Source organism: Asterias rubens, chromosome 7 (assembly GCF_902459465.1).
Source record: "Asterias rubens chromosome 7, eAstRub1.3, whole genome shotgun sequence".
NCBI classification, from domain to species: Eukaryota; Metazoa; Echinodermata; class Asteroidea; order Forcipulatida; family Asteriidae; genus Asterias; species Asterias rubens.
The window spans coordinates 7,755,139-7,774,069 of record NC_047068.1 but is presented as its reverse complement, the minus strand read 5'-3'; the positions used below and the strand labels follow the sequence as shown (position 1 = coordinate 7,774,069).

Genomic DNA, 18,931 nt, shown 5'->3' with positions numbered 1-18,931 from the left:
AGAACAATGCACCCCTATTCTCTTTGTGTGATGTCAGGCGGTGAACAAAGCTCATAAAAAGGGAGAGTTCAGCCGAGTTTGGTCTTAAGGTTCTGCCTTAAGTTCCTTGTCGTAAGATAAGTCTTGGAATAGACAAAAAAGAGACATAGAACCTTGATGCATAAAGTAATTACAGGTGACTATATCTAAAGCCATACAATACTGTCTTTCATTGGTGGTGAATATAGCTGTACATTTACTCCTGGCGTTACCATTCCAAATCAAGTCATTACTGTGTAGCTAAACATGCGTAAGACATTCTTGACTCTGCTGTAACGCGCTTGCCTCTAAATAGAAGTATTGTAAGGCAACGTAAAACAAATTTTGTTCAGTGTCTTCTAACTTTAACTAGACTTGAGATTTTCAGTTTAATATAAAACTACACATGATTTAAAATTTTATTTGAAGTTTTATCTCCATTTTGAAGTACTGCAAGAAGAACGACCCATATTTTTGCTAAGAACCAAAATATGAAGACAAATTTCAAGTCCTGGACAAAAACTTTTCACACAGAAATCCCATTTCCGCAACTTGTCCACACACAAAATCTACTATGACCAGCCGCGACCCTCTCGCATGTCTCTCAGTGATGTCTCTTTTATGAGACCTTGCCACTTTTCTTTCTCCAATGAATGGGTATGGGGAAGAATACAAATCAGGCCACTTAAAAACCACCAACTAAGGGGGGGGGGGGTGTCCGAGGGATTATTCAGAGGAAAGAAAAGGTGCTACCAGGACCGAAGTATATTTTGTGACACTGGTGTTGTCATTGGCAATGTGTGTCTGTGTTAAATTCGAGAATGCATTACCCATTTCAAACTCGTCAAAATCCAACTTTGTTGTACTGTTGTCTTTGAGAAGTTTCTTTCGATTCTGTTTAGTTCTGTTCAATTCAATGTGTCTCTGTGTTGATTCGAGAATATCATATTTTGAACTCATCAAAATTCAACTCCATGTTTTGGTTGATTCTGTTGAACTGTTTTCTTTGTGAGTTTTATTTCAATTCTGTTTAGTAACTAAGTATCATTGGCAATGTGTGTCTGTGTTGATTCGAGAATATCATATTTCAAACTCATCAAAATCCTCTCCATGTTTTGGTTGATTCTGTGTATTGTTTTCTTTAAATTTTGTTTAGTAACAAAGTATACTTATATAAAGACAAATAGGATAAACCTTACCTAAGTGCAAGTCCAAAATAACCGTGCACAAAAACCATTCTGGTCAGACAGTAACCCAATGAGCTACAAAGCCCAGCGGGATTTTTGATGGTTGCCCCATATTCAAGCCCTAGTTATAAAAGCTTTACATGGCATTTGGACCTGCAACCATAATCAGTGTCAAACAGCCTGGGTGCTGAGTTATCTTTAGGAATTTGTTATAATGTTAGACTTGGCAGTGAGGAAGGATCCAAGTAAATCACTCAAGGAAGTTAGGGTTTAAAAGAGACACTTCACTCCTGAGAACTGGTGTTTAAGTTCACTCTTTCTTAACTCATCTTTTCTCATAGAAAGATTTCTGCTGTACACCTTGTGCCTTTTTAGCAATTTTTGCTTCTTCTTCTTCTTCTTAAAGGGGGATTTATTTTAATAATTTGAAATGCTTTCATTTATGCATTTTTATTGATTTGTTTATTACACGACCAACAGCACAATTGGGGCCAAAAGCAGGATGAATGGGAAACAAGCAGAACTATGCGAGAGGAAACCCCAAATGGGGAACACCCATGCACGCACTCAAGTAGGGACTGAAAGCCCAATCCACATGCGAGGCTCTGGTCTGGGGTGGGATTTGAACCGGGTCCACAGAGGTGAAAGGCAGGAGAAGAAACCACTGAGTCATCTGATGCCAGTCAAGAAGCGCATTGAGAGTTCTCTCAGAACCAAAATGCACTCTTTAAGAATGTCTTACTAAGAAGTATGATACAATACAATTCAATGGTAGCATTATGAAGTACCTTTTTCTTTTAATTGTTCAACAGAAAGTTGGTCAAATTGTTGGCTTAGTCAGATCCATACCGTCATTAGATTCAAAGTCAGACAATTTCAAAAACGATGTTAATAATTTTCAAATAAAAGTACAGATGGTATTACATCTTTGCTTTAATGAAAAATAATTAATGAGAATACCTGCAACAACAATTACCACACTCAAAGCTGTTCAAGAGTAGACTCCAGCAAGGTCACAAATCAATACCACGCAGCAAACAGATACCACATTAAAATCAATCATTTTATTTTGTACATTTAAAGAATCAATTTTATAGTTGTGTGATTACATGGACACATCATTGAAGTGTTTTTCTCATTTTCAAGTTTGGAGACCGCCATCATTCCCAGACCATTATAGGTTAGCAATTTTAACCAACAAAACTTAACTAAACTAAGAAGTGAAACTCTACAAGTCCAAAGCAATCGATGCTACCCTCACAAAATAAAAAACCCTCATACAGACCATGGCAGACATTTTTATTTCACATTTAACAATCAGAAGTTAACAGCATCCAAACCGACAACCAGGCAATTCCCTGGACGAATTAGTCCAAATATTTAGAGTTCATTATCGTGTCTGCAACTTTCAGATCCTTGAGAACTTTGAAACAAAAACAGCCCCCTGGATTGAGTAATAATCCAGAGACGCTTGGTCACCGATATATCATTAGTTTATGGAAGCACAGACAACCTGGGAAGTTTCAAGTGCAGAGAACAAAGTCAAGAGTTAGACTAGCTCTTTTTCTTTTTTTACAATACACCAAAACACTTTGAGCGTTATATTTTTCACAAAGAACCTTCAACCAATCAGTGTGAAAGACAACATATAAACAGACAAATATTTCCATTAAAAGTTTATCAACTGGTACATGTTTGTTGGTACAAACTATTTCTACCTCCATTTCTGCTAGGAAAAACAAAATAGTAAGAAGCAAAGTTTTCTGCTTACACTGCTCTATAATATTTGGCTATATTGCTTCATTTTTGAAAGGGCAAGGGCATCAAGGCGTTTTCTCCTTGGTACAAAGCACCTCTATGAGGAAAATGGAAATTTCTATCAGAACAAATCAAGGGGCACCAGTGCAATGACAAGGGGGCAACTGCCTCAGTACACCCTTGAACTACTCAGGAATTCAAGAAGACCACTGGGGCTAAGATGCCTCAGCAGCTCTGGACTTCATTTTACAAAGTACTGAGATACATCTGAAAAATGAGTTGTAAGGATTTGTGTTGTGATCACATTTTTCCTAACAATTAAGATTGATTTGCAGTTATGAGCATTCTTAGCTCCTATTTAATTTTTAATTTTAGATCTCGGCCTTGCCGCCTCCCAAAAGGTCCTTGGAAATTCTGATAAAAAAATACCCTTTTAAGGAAAAATACCCATTCTCAATTCTCCTGCAATGATAAATTCCAGGTCTGTTAATCCTATTTGAACTCAGGAGACCTCTTTCCCTAACTTTCCTACCAGATGTAGACGGAGCAAAACACAATACAATAGAAACAAGCTAACTTTGTAGCCAACTTATATTTTAGCGTATAGATATACCATGCATACTACATATATTAGTTTTAAAAGCTGTTTTGCAAACATACTCAGTTACCAGGCTTATCATAATGAAGAAGAAAACAAATATATTTTGACAAGTAAACTGTGAATTCCATTCCATCTATACCACTACCAGTAGCTCACAGGAATTAAGTGTGCAAGATCATAAATATCATGCACAAAAAGTACAACAATGTCAATAAAAATGCAATCAAATCATAGAAAATCCTGTTATAAAACTGCAATAAAATCCTAATGTGCCACTTTTTTGTCTGCCTCAAAACCAAAACTACATTATAATAAAACCAGTCGCATTTGGACTCTCAACTTTATTTTATCAACACTGTACACAAAGCTCGCATTCCGGGTTGAGGTCAAAGGTCATTGCCTGCCCTCCCCTGCGGCCCGGACAAATAGCAACAAATCATTGTACAAGTGACAGGCAGGACCACAAGAGATAACATTGACACCAAAAGTACACAGTGTCAACTGGAATGCGCTTATCTTCGCTGAAGTAGCTATAGACCCATTTCTTTTCTTTTTTTCGTCTCTCTTTTTATTTTTTCCCTGTGTAGCTTTTTTCTTCAGGTATGGTCTGAGCAAATATTAAAAACTGCACCTTCCTGGGCCTAACATGATAGATAAGGGATTCTGAAAGCCTTGCAGCAATCTGTGTGGAAGAGAGAAGATAGCATTGGGTTGAGAGTAACCGGCACGATAAAATATTAATGTTATTTATTATTTGTAGTGTCATACACTATTATTATGCTCAAGTACAGTCTGTTAGTTACAGTGTATGTATGAGAATGGCAGTTTATGTACATCACATTATAACCTGCATGTATTGTTCTAAACACCATCGTTGAGTTTACAATGTGTAGGTGTTACACCATTGTGTCGTTTTGGAAAATTCATGTTTTAATTACATGTATTAGCGATAAATAAGAGATAACTGTACAGTTTGTTTACTCATTTTGATTCTGGTATTGCAAAAGAAAACATTCAGAACCAGAAAAAAAGGTTAAGCTTCAATAGTCTCATAGATTTTTTCTCAAAATTCATGCAGGCCACGGCCTCCGTTGCCCCTGGTCTTGACCTTGGTGCCCCTGTCTCCAAGATTTCCTATGAAAGTGCCCTTTTCAAAATGCACATGACCTTGCCCTTTCAAAGATGAAATTCCAGGCCTTCTAAATGGGTTCAAAAGTGGACAAAGTCGTGTACCAAATGGAAGGCGATCGAGAAGTCACCATGACCAACCAACCGCAACCTGTGTAGCCTGGACAAGTTCATCAAGGGCATGACTTAGTGTGGTAATCTGTGAACCCATTGGTGTTTCACTCTAGGTGTGTACAGTACATGTTTGTACCCCCATGTACATCATGTACAATGTACTGCCACAACATGCCAATTTGTACACAATGCTGTTTTTGGTTAAACCATTATTTAAACATGTCACTTCAGTGTGCTTTGGCACTGCGTTGAAAATGGCCACAGGGTACCGGTGACTTATTGGGTTTGTGGAACACTGGTAACCTGTGGATTAATCGGTCATCAGTAGTTGGTTTCACCTACAACCATTGTGTATTTTCTTATCAGCAAACCATGTTCGTTGAAGCATGAGGTCTGCAATAAAAATGTGAAATTTAATATTCACTTCAGCAAATATTAAAGCAGTGTTGAAAATTAACGTTGGTGTTTTATTAGTAACATGGAAAAGCTGCCTGGAACTAAAACTTGTTACATTACCTAGAACTGGGCTATTAATTATTGAATCGTATTAAAAAAAAACTAAAAGCTAAAAGCTGCTTCTCATGCTAGATGAAAATTGTACAAAATACAATAATTTCAACCTGCGATGCTAAGTATGAATTGACATGCAATGTGCTTTGAGGGAAATTGAATGCACCCAACTAACATATCATCTGCTCGGAACTACGAGCTCATTAATAGTGCAATTTGTTTCCATGGGTTTCATGAAATTGCTTAATTGCATATTTGGGAGCTACTGGTAAATTGGCCCATTGATCAAGAGTGGACTTTAAAGCATTTCAAATTTGTACAAATTTTTCATTTAATGACCTTTTGATCATTACAGATAATATGAAATGTCCATTAATGACCTGACATTGTAGGCCTATATATACATAGTTCTCATTCTGAGCAGACGTAATGTACAATGTAGAATAACATTGCAGTAAGTCTTTTACATATATGTGCATATTAGTGTATATTACAGTACTTCAAGACTACGTAATAAGCAAGTAAACAATGCCTTTTTAAAATAACTATACACCAAAAAAGCTAAAAATATTCCCAACCAAAACATTTAATGAACTTCCCCAGCTTGACACCAAATATGATTTACCATAAAACTTTGATCAAACATGCTCAGGGATGCTCGTGTTAAAGAACCACAAATACACATACAGTTAACCTCATACTTCATTCACATGCCTACAATACAAGAACAGCAGAGGATACCAAAAGGTGCAGCTCCCGTCTGTACCATTGTGCACATGTAAAACCTGCATTGCCTGCTGACTTTTCATAAAACACAGTCAATTAAACCACCTCACCAGCCCTTGGTGAAGAATGTCAAGGTCAGTATACTTCTGTTACTGCAGTACAGAAATATGACAAACCACAATGATTGCCATGGTAAGACTGGACGTCATTATCACAGCTGTATTCCTTCATTTAATCATGCTGAAAAGATGAACTTTCATTATACATGCACATGCCATGTCAAGTGCCCAAGATGTCAGCTAGTTTGCTTAATGGTTTGCTGTGAAGAACTGAGGAATTGGTTAAATCGTTTAATTGTTATTTTGTATTCTTGACAAAAAAGGAATAATTGTGATGATTTTAAGCTGTCAAACAGATATTGATGTATGAAAACTTGATGGACTAGTAGCTTATGTAGTTAGTGCATGGCTATCAGAGCCCTGGGCTTGATTTCACAAAGCAGTTACATGTATAATCAATTTTAGCTCTTTGTGAAATCGTCCCCATGTCTCCCACTCACCTGGTTTTAAATTTACTCCATGCAGCAATAAATAGCCAGACAGTTATCAAAAGAACGTCCTACATAATGTACACAACAAAGCAGATACTTTCACATGATGTTGACATACATGTAGACCTCTACAATTCCCAATGCGAGAATTGTATTTTTAATAAGCAAATAAAATATAAACACTAAGGCTACAAAAAACAAAATAAAAAACGATGGCACAAACCATCATGTAACCCAACCCATAACGACGTTAACGTCAAGCACTGATCTAATAATGACGACCACAACATACAAACGATAAACCTCTTGCGTCTGGTAACCGAGCATGTGATGATGGCATTGTGGACATTGCTACAATTATAACGCATTGATCAAATTGTGTGTGTTGATTACTGGGCAGCTAGCAATAATGCCTTGCGGCAGTAATGCTCCATATCTTCAGCTTAAAGATGCTATACCTGAATTATGGCCAGTTTGACCTGAAAAAAAACTTACATTTTTAATTTGAGTTGGCTACTTTGATAGATTCAGGAAAGTTATAAGCTTTTGATTATAAGCTAAATTGCATGAAAACATCGGCCAATAATTAGTGGTAGTTAATAAGAAACTAATGATGAATTATTGTCAGGATCCCGACATCCATCGGCCATGTACAATCAATTTTACATACATATGTTGTGCATTGTCCGTAGCATGGTAAAATGTATGTCTTTCATTTTGAAACAGTATCACTCTTAAAGATGGGCCATACATGAAGGCCATGCAACTTTAATGCAAACGTTAATGCCGGGAGCGGTCAGCAGATGGATGTCTGCACACTGCACATGTAGCCTACTGCACTGTACTGAACATTCTAAATTAAGGTGATACAAAATGTTTAGAAATTCTACTCAGAGAAAAAGCTGTGCCCCCCCCCCCCCCCACTACCACCGATGACTTTGAACAAGTGTACAGAATCAGCTTCACTCAACATATTTCAGGCAGTGGTAGGCCTTACATTTCATTTTTAAGAGAGCAAGACCATTTCCATTTTCCACAGGGAATTGTTTTTTCTATTGGAAATATTTGAAGGGGCACCAGGTCCAAGACTAGGGCAACAAATGCCAGGGCGTCCATGGTCTCCAAGAAGCCAGGGGCCTGAAGTGGAGACTACATCTACATGAACCTTCAGCAAATAGGTTTTAACAACACTGAAAAACAAGAAATTAAAAACACTACAACCAGGAGTTCAGAACCAGATTTAACAAAAAACAGCTGGTTCGTTTCACAAACTGAATAAACCTAAGCACAGGACTGTACATAATCATTGTTTTCAGTATCACATAATTCTTCATCTCGTGTCTTCTTTATTTAGAAACTTTAGACAGAAGGTCAGGAGCCTCGGCCAATTTGTGAGAATTCTAAGACTGCTAATGATCCTCCCGTGGTGGCTCAGTTTAAGGTGCCTGTATGCCTTCTCCCTGTATAACATCATCAATTCAATCTCGGGTTACGATCACGCTGCGCTGGAGCCATTCCACTGCAGAGAAGGATCACATCGATAGCTGTGAACATTACATTGATACGTGTGAACGTCAATGACTGGAGCGGATGCAGATAGCGCAAAGACCAACCACCGAGTTATTTCTACAACATGATCAATACAATCAAAGTCGTTTCTTTTTTGCCATCTTGCATACTTAATGTCAACATTCTACCATTCTGGATGTAAACAGTGTGAACTGTCTAGGAAAATTAAAAAAATACTACACTGAAAGAAACCTATGTATGCTTAAATCCTGCACAAAATGTAGGGACTGAAGGGAGTGACTGTGTATGTATTTTGTTCCACTATCATTTAGGGCATCAAAGTTTGTCCAACTCATTATGGCCTAGAAAAATGAGCCTAGGGTTACAGAGATAGTGTGTGTACACTGTTTCAGGCCCCTGTTGCACAATCAGTAACTGAAAGGAACCCAGTGGATTGAGAGAACTGGGTGCACTCCCACACCTACCTGCTTGTTGGTTTTGTTATGAGATATCCCGGTTTTAAACCCACATCCTATGATACACATATTATGCACAAATAAGAAATAACTCCCAACACATGGCAGACACCACAGCAAGTTGCTATGACAACAATACAAAATAATGATGGAAGTCAACACCAGGAACTGGGGATTTTACTGCTAGATGGTTAGACACACAAATAAACACTTGAGTTATTTTTAACAGCATTGACCTGGTCTAGGATGTCATTAAATAAGGAAAAATAACACACAAAAAAGACACTGGCTGTTGCAAAACCAGACAAAAATGTTTTTGTCATTACGCAATCCAGACATAAAAACCCTCATAAAATTCAACTCATTATCAGGTGTCAAATTAAGGCTATTTCCAAATTAGAAAGCGGATGCGGATTGATCACCACATTAACAAGCATTGAGGCAACAACCTAACTACAGAAACAGCCATAGCCACAAATTCTACCACTCAACACCCAGCGTATCAATGCTGCCTCTCATTTCAATTTAGGAATAGTTGCAACTGGACCACAATTACTTTTCCAAGACCTACAACATTTGTTTTGTTGATGTACTTGCCGTCATTTTAGGAGGTTTTTAAAACAGAATAGCTCAAGAAGAATACAAAGATTATTTAGTGGGGGGGGGGGGGGGGGGCACTGGCCAAGTGTTATTGCTTAAATTGCTGTAATCTGGTGAGTGGTCGAGAATAAGCAGGTATTCCAGACCCTTCAAAGTTGCTCTCTGGTGCCCAATTCATTGAGCTGCTTAGTTTCATACTAAATTTGCTTTCCACTACAAATACATATAAGTAGAAAAAGCATAAGGCCCCCCCGCGAATTGTCATTTTGACTCCTGAATAGTAGGCCTACAATGTACATGTAGTTTATGACAATTTTCTCTGCAAAGGGGCTGCAGCCTATAAATTGACTTTCTAACTCCGAAACGGTTCCGTTTAGGATACCTAACATTGAACACAAAGAATAAACAACCAAAACTGTGGACCCAAATTGCTTGCCAACAAAACATTTAAATAGTATCAAGGCAGAATGAACCCCAAAACAATAAAAAGAAAGACATCCTTTACAGTGTTATTCCCATGACAGAATCCCAGACAGGGCCACTCCAATATAAACACAGTGAGTTATTTGTCTTTAATATCCAAATGTTACAAATCACGGCTCTCCTGTAAGTGACATCAAAACACCTATTGGTAACAGCCAGGGCATGAATAACAAACATTTGTCAATAGAATCAAGGCCAGCAACTGGCGGTAGAAATGTTCACCCCTTATTGGGGGATTGAAAGAGGGTCCCTGGCTGGTCTGAAACAAATTCTCAGACCCACTGCAAAGTTTATAGTGATGGTGATAGTGCAGGAAAAGAAAATTGAATAAAAAAAGTTCTGATGTAGTTCTTGTTCCTCTTTCGCATGATGAGTAGCTGGAGTGTCGGATCAAGATTAGACAGCGAGAGCGAGGCCAACGCTATGTATGGTGCCTTCATAGATTGCCTTGAGACCTCCAGAGAAGAGAAGAGAGTACACAGTCTTGGACGATGTGCTAATATGTGTGCTGTATGGTATTGGTATTACCAATATGGACCTATACTTAGCGTGCATTCAGGAAAAAAATGGCTACCAAAAAATCTCTCTTGAAAAGATTCACAGATTATTTTTTTTTATGAATGGAAGTTTCCATACCCATACAAGAATGAACTTCTATGCCTGCTGGCCCATGGTTAAAACAAAATGCACAATTCCACTAGATAAAGCTGGCAGGCCTTTTTGAGGAAAACATCAATTGGTTTATCAACACACACACAAATTCTCAAAATCCTCATATTTTCGCAAGCATCAACACTTGACATATCTTGACTTTTTCCACTCTTCATGCCCAGTGTGTAGCAACTAGCGCTCCATGGTCTGCTACGCTCACTCAAAAAAAAAACCTTCGTCCAAGATAAACTGTGTACGTGTCTTCACCCTGCTCTATTTACCAATCGACCTGTGCAAATACACTGAGCCCAACTGCAAATTCTAAACTACAGTTATAGTGGACTGTTGCACAACGTTCTTAAAATTCCTGTGTTCATACTCACTGACAATGAATAATATGTCATGTACTATGTATGTATGACTGTTCTTTCCGGCCGACACCTTTGAAAAGATAGAATGTAAACTTACCCTTGAGCGTGGCATAGGGTTCTCAGGGTCTAACCCCGGTGCGATGAACAAATATCCGCATAATAGAACTTTCTTGGGCTTCTGGATAAAAGATTGGGGGAAAAAAAACAATTAATAAATGTTTAGTCTTTTGAATATTATGTGTAAGTAGTAGCAATACTAAACAGGCGACTGAATTTTGTTTAACTTGGCAAAAGTTAAACAAAATTCAGTCCCCTGTTTCACTTAACTATAATATTATTTTAAAGGGAATGAAAATGTACATTATTGTTGTTTTTTAACATCAAATTAATTCTTTTAAACCTCTTTTTTTCACGAAACACTGGATACACCAACCTAAATACCAGTTCCATCAAATTCAGAGGGCATTGAAAACAGGCGTATACTCTGTGACGGGCTTAGTTCACACATTCAAAGATCAGGCTCATTTCAATTGCAGCAATTGAAATGAGCTTGATGTCTAGGGTCTTCAATTACATTTTCCTTGACTCTGACAATATATCAGACGGAAATATTTGTCTGGAGGATTGGTAACTGAGCTTTCAAGACTGATTTCACTTTATCTTGCTTCATTTCATTTCATGATAAAAGCCAGTGATATAAGTCAGTGATAACTTAAAAATTTAAATAACACTACATTAAATCGCAAATGTATTTATATTTCCATTGATAACCTTACTAAAACTACTTTCGTTCCACTATAAGAATAATAAATTGAGAGTAAAAAAGGAAACGAAGCAATGAAGATACGTGTTCCCACAATCCAAAAAATTTAAGAGTTTGTTTTTGAATTGATTTGAAAACGTTCTACATTTACAATATTAAAGTGCCAGTGGAAAAACTATTTTTGACTGAAGTTTTATTCAGTGACGATGGAGTGTCTGTCATTTTCAACATTCATTGTTTGGATGTTTTCAGACAATTGACACATAGTAGGCGTCTGCTATTTTTCTTTTCTATATCCCAAACAAGGCCAGACATACAACAAGAATCAAACTTTTCCACCCTGAACCAGAGAACCAATTCACAAAGTCAATGTGGACAATGTACTGTACACTAATGATTAATAGCTCCCTGCAACTGGATGAAAGTGTGAAATTCAATATTCTATTCTCCTCTCACAAAGTTTGCCTAGGACCGTTGAACCGCTACCAAATACAGTGTTTAAAAACCGCATTGTTATGATGGCTAAAGGAGCCGTACACACACATAGGTCGCGACCCTTTTTTCATAAACCTACTCAAGAGGTTTTTTTCTCGGGGAGAATGTTGTACAATGAGTGTAATTCATGCTATTATTGGCAGGGTTCAGTTTCGTGCACGAACACAAGCGTTTAGGTATGACATCAACTCCTAGAATTCAGACTTGCAAATACTCTAGACATTTGTCATAAATCCAAATGAAACTCCAGATGTTTTCCCCAGCGAGCATGGATGAATCACTGGCAGTTCATTAAAAAAAATAGTAAGGAATCCATTAAGAATTTGTAGAATTCATACAGTCAGTAGGAACAAACCAACATTGTTTCTAAATGTACTCTGCAAGTTTCACATAATGTTTTTCCTTTTTTCATTTACTTTTAAACATCGTACATTGAAGACTTAAGGCCTGACAAGGCCCGGTCCTACTGCAGCGGCAACAAGAACAATAACGACGCAAACAGATCGCATTCCATTGGTTGAATCAGCCTAGATGCATATTCTGCGTGGAGCAATTCAACCAATAGAATGCGGGGATTTTACATGCTAAACAAATTTTGGTCTTTTGAGACGAAAAATATTTTGTGACTTGTTTTACTCATTTCTCAAAAACTACTCAACCTCAGGTAGTAATACTTAAAGGGAAGCTTTCCACTATCATTATCTTCAAACCCTGTAAGTTGAATGTAAATCTGTGGACATTTTAAAAAAGTACCCGAATCCTTTAAATAAAGGCAAATGAGATAAATGAGATACATCTTCTCCTTTTGCTTGTTCAAATGAAAACAGTTTAAATATGAAACTGTGTCGATAGTTTGTATTCCTCTTGTTGTTTCTGGTCATTTGCTGGTCCAGTAACAAAAACTTGAGCTTCAAGCTCTAACAGTCTTCGGATTTTGTTGTCTGAATTTGAGCACTGTAACTATCCGCCCACCAAATTTCCCTGTGATGCGAGGCCAGTTTATATTTCAGTAGGTTATGAAGTTTTGTCATCTGTTTCAGTGGACTGAATTCAATAGTAGACCATGCAGTAATCATAAAGTATCAGTGATCTTTATTGTCAGGTAGAGAGACAGTCAATGACACAAATTCCTGTGGTTGGTTATTCTTTCATAAAAACTTGGAATCCTACAGAAAGAATACAAAACCAGGCATAAACAGTGGTATAAGCTTGATACCTAACACATAACGTTTATGACAAACTGCACCCAGTAAACCCAGTAAACATTTTGGGAGATGAAGAAAAACACGGAACAGTACAAAAGTTTAAACTGTTGTTACTGTTGAAATTATTTGTCAGTAAAGTCAACTATTTGTCAGTAATCATTTGTTTCTTTCATTTAAAACTGACAGTCCTGACACAAAACATATGGTTTCCAATAAAACCAAAATTTTGTTATATCAATATTTCAATGAAATATCTACATGCACCAAGTAAGAAATTGTAATTTATGATCTTGAACTGTATAAACAGCCAGACTGTACTCTGTTCAGGTGTAGATTGAGTTCAAGGACCAAACTAAAATTAATGGTCCCAATTTCCACAACTGAATAATTTTCAAGGAAAAATCTATCTACGCGTGTAAATCAAACTCCTACCATACATGTAGTGTCATGAGAGTACATTAGCCTACGGAAGGACCGGTGTTATTGGGTTGTATTTTCTCATCAAGTTCATTGTTTCCACAGATCTGTTTGCATTCACAACACCTAGGACTAGGTCAGTATTAATCATCGGTAATTAGAGTGAGCCTCCAAAACAAGGCCATTGATGTGTATTTAAAGAATCAGAATATAATTGAAGCTCCATACAGTCGCGTTGTTTGACTGGTTAGCTCATCTGACGGCTATATCATAATTGAACAATGGAGTCTACCGACTTAGTTTAAGCCAAGTAAAATATACGGCGGAAATTCAGTTTTTTTACTAGACAAGTCGCTCAGGGAAATTCTGAATTTTTATATAATTTGTTATGGCACCATCGCATCCTTATAAATCATAATCCGGTTAGTTTTTTACTTCACATGGTTGTTTTTTGTCTTAAAAGAGTACTAGGTAGGAAACTTATTTAAATTTAAAGTTTTTAGTTTCCTTATTATTAATAGAAATAAGTAGAGAAGATTAGGGAGGATAATAATTTGCGGCTTTGTAGTAGTACATGTATGTGGACTTACACAAAAATATAAGTTAAAATTATGTGGTATTGTTGATGAAGGTGGGGTTGTACCCAGGTTTGGGTGGGAATAACTTTTGCTGTATGTTTTATTTTAAATGGAAGCCTTTTAATTTGTTACCACTCTTTCAAAGTACATGTTTTGTTAGAGAAATGTGTACATGGCCTTGCACATTGCCATTATAAGCCTTTTTGAGGTATGGCGAGCATGATAGGAGTGTACCGTTTGGTTTGGGTGTATGTACACACTAATTACCCAAACCTTATAAGAAGTAAGCAATTTGGCAATGTGACTTAGCATATGTGTTTTTTCTCTATGTGGAAGGGCAACCCGACTATTATTTCTTTTGCAGCTATCCTCGTACTCACGATGTTGCCTGCGCTCGACCCCACTATATCGTGACACATCAAGGATTATATCATGGGTCCGAGGATGACAATTATTTCCAATTAACTATATGCAGAGTCACTGGACTAACATCATTTTGTTGTAATGCGCATCTGTACATATATTTATTTGAAATTTGCGCATAATAAATGAACAAATTATTATTATTATCATTTTGACGTTCAAAGTGTTCAAATATGGACAAAAAACGGTCTTGTTGGACTGATGGCTTTATTTTTGTGACCCATTCATCTCGGAATAAAATCGAGGCGTGGCCTTGTAATGACAGACAAGGTTGGTGGAGTCGTCCCGTGTAGCAATAGTTGCTTTTAAAGAATTTTCAGAGTGAGTTTGGCGCGCCGGTGTATGATTTTTTCCGTCTGTTTTGTATTTGTTTTAAGAAGTTTTTTTAAACGATGTTTCTTTTGAAAGAATGTATGCTGTTTTTTCTTCTTCAATATTTTTATGTAGGCATACAAGTCGCCCGGCGAATAAATCGCAGGAGTTCAAAAAAATGTCAAAATCAACATATTAACCGCGGTTTATAATCCGAAAATTACGGTAGTGCTGTAGCATTGTTGTGCCTTTTCTTAACTGAATGTTCACACACAATCAACCTTATTTCAAACTTATATAATATGTTTAGTTTTTAGATCCTCAAGTTTTTCAGCAACTAAGCTAAGCAAATTCCTCTTTATAACATAATGATTCTCTCTTCTGTTTTATTTGGCTCACTTTCAACCATTCAGGAGAAGAAAAAAAACAGTTGGGATTATGATCAGTCAAGGTTTTGTTTTCAGTATCACCACTTGACAGGTGATAAACGTGGGCCTAGATTATCTACAAGAACTCACTACATGTCTACATGTAATACAGGACCCCACAGCAGCCCAAAGTTAATCTTTATTCTGTCCAAAATTCAGCAGCTGGAGGGTGAAGTGATAAAAGATAATTTTGTGTAAAGTCTTTAACATCAATGAGAATTAAAACAGCACCTGTCTATATAGACTTTCCTCCTTGTGAGACTTATCATCTGGGATATGATTTTGACAACTAATCCATGGTTATATGAATTGCACGAAGTGTCATAGAGCGATTCTATGATAACAAAGCAAAAGTGTACGTGTGTGTACGCGCTGCGCACAACTCTCAGCCAACGATAGCGTACGGGTTTCATCAACTATGTTGGTCGATGACGTGATGCAATCCATCTCTAGACTGTGCAGGTAGGTCTCGTCCATATTTCAATCTTAGAACTTAATGTTATAAAGTGTGTGAAGCTTTGTTCACATGTTAAATAAGCAATGTGCATAATATGGAAAACCTAAAATGTCTGGATACTTTCATGATTCTTTTTCAAAGACTTAAAGACACTGGACACTATTGGTAATTGTCAAAGACTTGGCTACGAGTAAAATGGGAAGAGGTTGATAGTATAACATTGTGAGAAACAAGGCAGTTCTGTGCGCGCCATATAATGAGTGAACGGCGGGCAATGTACGGATAGCGCGCACGCACTGCTTTGTAACACCCCTTTCACAGAATGGTTTCGTCCAACGAAAAAATTACGGGTTTGCAAAGCAATGCGCCAGTTTCAAATATAAACCTGGGAATTCACTTCGGGATCTGGTAAGGTAAGTTTGTTGTCCCTTTTATTCAAAAATATTTTCTCAATGGTGTTTTGAGTGTTCAATAGACATTGAGGATTAAGTTCGTGTTCATAGAATTTATGTCATGATTTTTGAAAGTGATAAAAATTGGCCAAATCTGGTGACTAGCTGTCAAAATTATACGTGTTGGACCAGATTGTCATTTGCCGCTCGAGAGAATCCCGTAACCCTCCAGCCTGGCGGCTGTCGGGAGGAGGGGTAGTTATCGCAACTATATATTTAGCATCTTTTCCTAGTTGATAAATTAACTATTTGAATGGTTTTGTGGAATATTTTTAATGTTCGCAATTTTGTCATTTATTTATAAATTATAATATTATAATATATCATTTTATATTTTATAAATTATAGGGCCTACACTGCTCTTTTTACGCCTTATTTTGTTCTTCTACAATACATCTTGATATCGATCATGTACTGCTTATTTGTCAATACTAAAATATAAATGACAATACTCACATTGTTTCCTCCAGATCCATCCAAGTCGTGTGCTTCCCTGGTTCTGAAGCAATTCTGGCACTTGGTTTTGTTGAACATATTCGGCTGGAAGTTCTTGCATAGTGAGGTCGCTCGAGTGAGGTTGTCCTCACCCCGTTTAGGAAATCCCATCATTTTGGAAACAAAACTGACCGCCTAAATTCGTGTGAAGTTAACAAAAATGACTTCCAACTGGCAGCCTGAGTTGTGTTGCACAACTCAGATATATATAGTTACCAATTCCAACTTCATGTAACATCTACACAACGGGTTGAACACAGGAATAACTTTTTGCACTGGATCCAAAAATGTACCATGAAGACATTCAATGTGTGTGTGCTCCTCGTCGTCGTACGGCCGCGTACAGCTTCGTCTGATCTGCGGTTGGTCGTTACTGCTGTGCTGGTTCAGACCGGTAAAACCCTTTCGTTCAACACCAAAAACTGCAAGCCAAACTTACTCCCAGAGAATGTGGGACTCGCGGAGAATGTATCCAAGTCATACTACTAGATGTCTGTTTCATTTAATTACGTTTCAAAAGCAAATAAACGGATATAAAAATCCTCTTTTTTGACCAACACCACAGGTTCATTTTTTTTATGACACCGCCACCACTCTTCGCGGCTTCAACACTAAACTGATACAAATAGTCTGGTGACCGTAAATATTTCCATGATGTGCACGTGATTACAATAGGGTTGGTGCACCAGACAAGCCACAATACAATTTTTACTCATGCAAATAAGCCGTCTGTACTTCAATGGTACAAAGTTTATTCTATAAAAAGGCGTACACATTGTATTACATGGTAGTCATTCACGCCACCCACGTTTAAAGAAAATGAACTTGTTGAATCTGCCGACATAAAGTACTCCTGCAGTCTATTCTTTTCTTAAATTCCCCGAACCAACGCCCATCATGGCTGATCTTTTCAAACAAGTTTTTAACCAGGATAAGTTTGTTTCAAACAGTGTAAATTTCTGAATGTTATTTCCGATTTGATGTTTGACCGTTTATATTTAGTGAGTTCTCGGAAATGCACTTCACACTTGAGGAAGTAATTTGACCACAGGAATGTCCCACTTTACAATCTGATAAATCGAAAAGTTCCGATTTTCATTTGTTTTCAAAAGTGTTGAAGTCAATGTGGTTTCACACTTGCTCGAACTTGTGTGTAACTTTTTTAAATTTGTATTATGTTTGTTGGCTTTTAAATAAACACATAAATAAAGTACTTTTTTAGAAGGGAAAAGGTGAAATAATTCGACTTTTTCTTTATGGGAATATTTTATTATACGATTTTGTTTTACTTGACTTATTTAGTTCTTTTTATCGTTTGTTTCATGTTAGAAGAAACGCTGGAGGGCTGAGGGGTGTTGTTGTTGTTGGGGGGGGGGGCGGAGTTGGTGAAGTTCTTAAATTAATTCCTCTGTTTATAGTACTAATCAATATTGACTTATTTATCCATTTATTTACTTATTTTCTGCCTTTAGCTTCTTGAAATGCCAAAAATGTAGCCAGGACAGGAGGAAATTCAGTCACTTACAAACGCGGTTCTCAAAATGTCAAGGGCGAACACACACACCCCTAAAAACCTGGAAGGGTGATATAGCTAGGTACCCGCCGCAGCAGGGCCTGCTTTTCACTCCTTTCCAATCCATGATCGTAGACACAGCAATGAAGCAAAAGTGAATTTGTTTGAAAAACTACTGAAATCATTAAACAAAAATATTATTAAAAGGGGTCATGCTTGAGTCACCTAAAAAATGACGGAACTATTTACTAAAAAAAAACCAGACAACCCTACAGATATTATAATAAAGAATAATTCAGACAAACAATAGTTTTGATTTTTAAACACAAAGTAATTTCTTCTCTTTTATATACATAGACCTACTCAAACTGCAGTTGTGCGAATCCTATATAGTTGGTGTGGGGATGGGGTACCGTTTGCACATCGCCCGAAAACAAGAATGTGACGCCACAGTCGTGACTCATGGAGGATACCTAGCCTACTCAAACCATGGAGGAAGAAACTATTTTCTTCCTCCATGCTCAAACTATGCATAAACTTCACCCACAGTATAAAAGCAGTATGCGAAAAGCAGAGGGAAGAAAGCGCCCTCTTGTGATCCAAAAATTACAATTTACCGAACTGGGAAATTTCGATTGTTTGTTGTGTAAATTCACCTATAATTCAACTAATAATTTCCACTCTTGATGGGTCGTCGAACTTTAAAATAAC

General features: G+C 37.2%; 1 protein-coding gene across 4 annotated transcripts in view; it reads right to left on the bottom strand.

The window, feature by feature from the left end:
* The window catches only part of LOC117292552 (protein outspread-like), a 103,196-nt gene extending 85,832 nt beyond the window's left edge, over positions 1-17,364 (bottom strand). For 3 of the 4 annotated variants that reach the window (XM_033774644.1, XM_033774645.1, XM_033774647.1), the window contains exons 1-2: positions 16,669-17,359; positions 10,780-10,860 (exon numbers count right to left, since the gene is read on the bottom strand). In XM_033774644.1, the coding sequence (XP_033630535.1) occupies positions 10,780-10,860; positions 16,669-16,821 (234 nt within the window). In that variant the 5' untranslated portion in view covers positions 16,822-17,359. Of the gene's footprint in view, positions 1-10,779; positions 10,861-16,668 lie in introns of all 4 variants that reach the window. The other variant, XM_033774648.1, reaches the window with a different exon arrangement.
* Between the last annotated feature and the right edge of the window lie 1,567 nt (positions 17,365-18,931).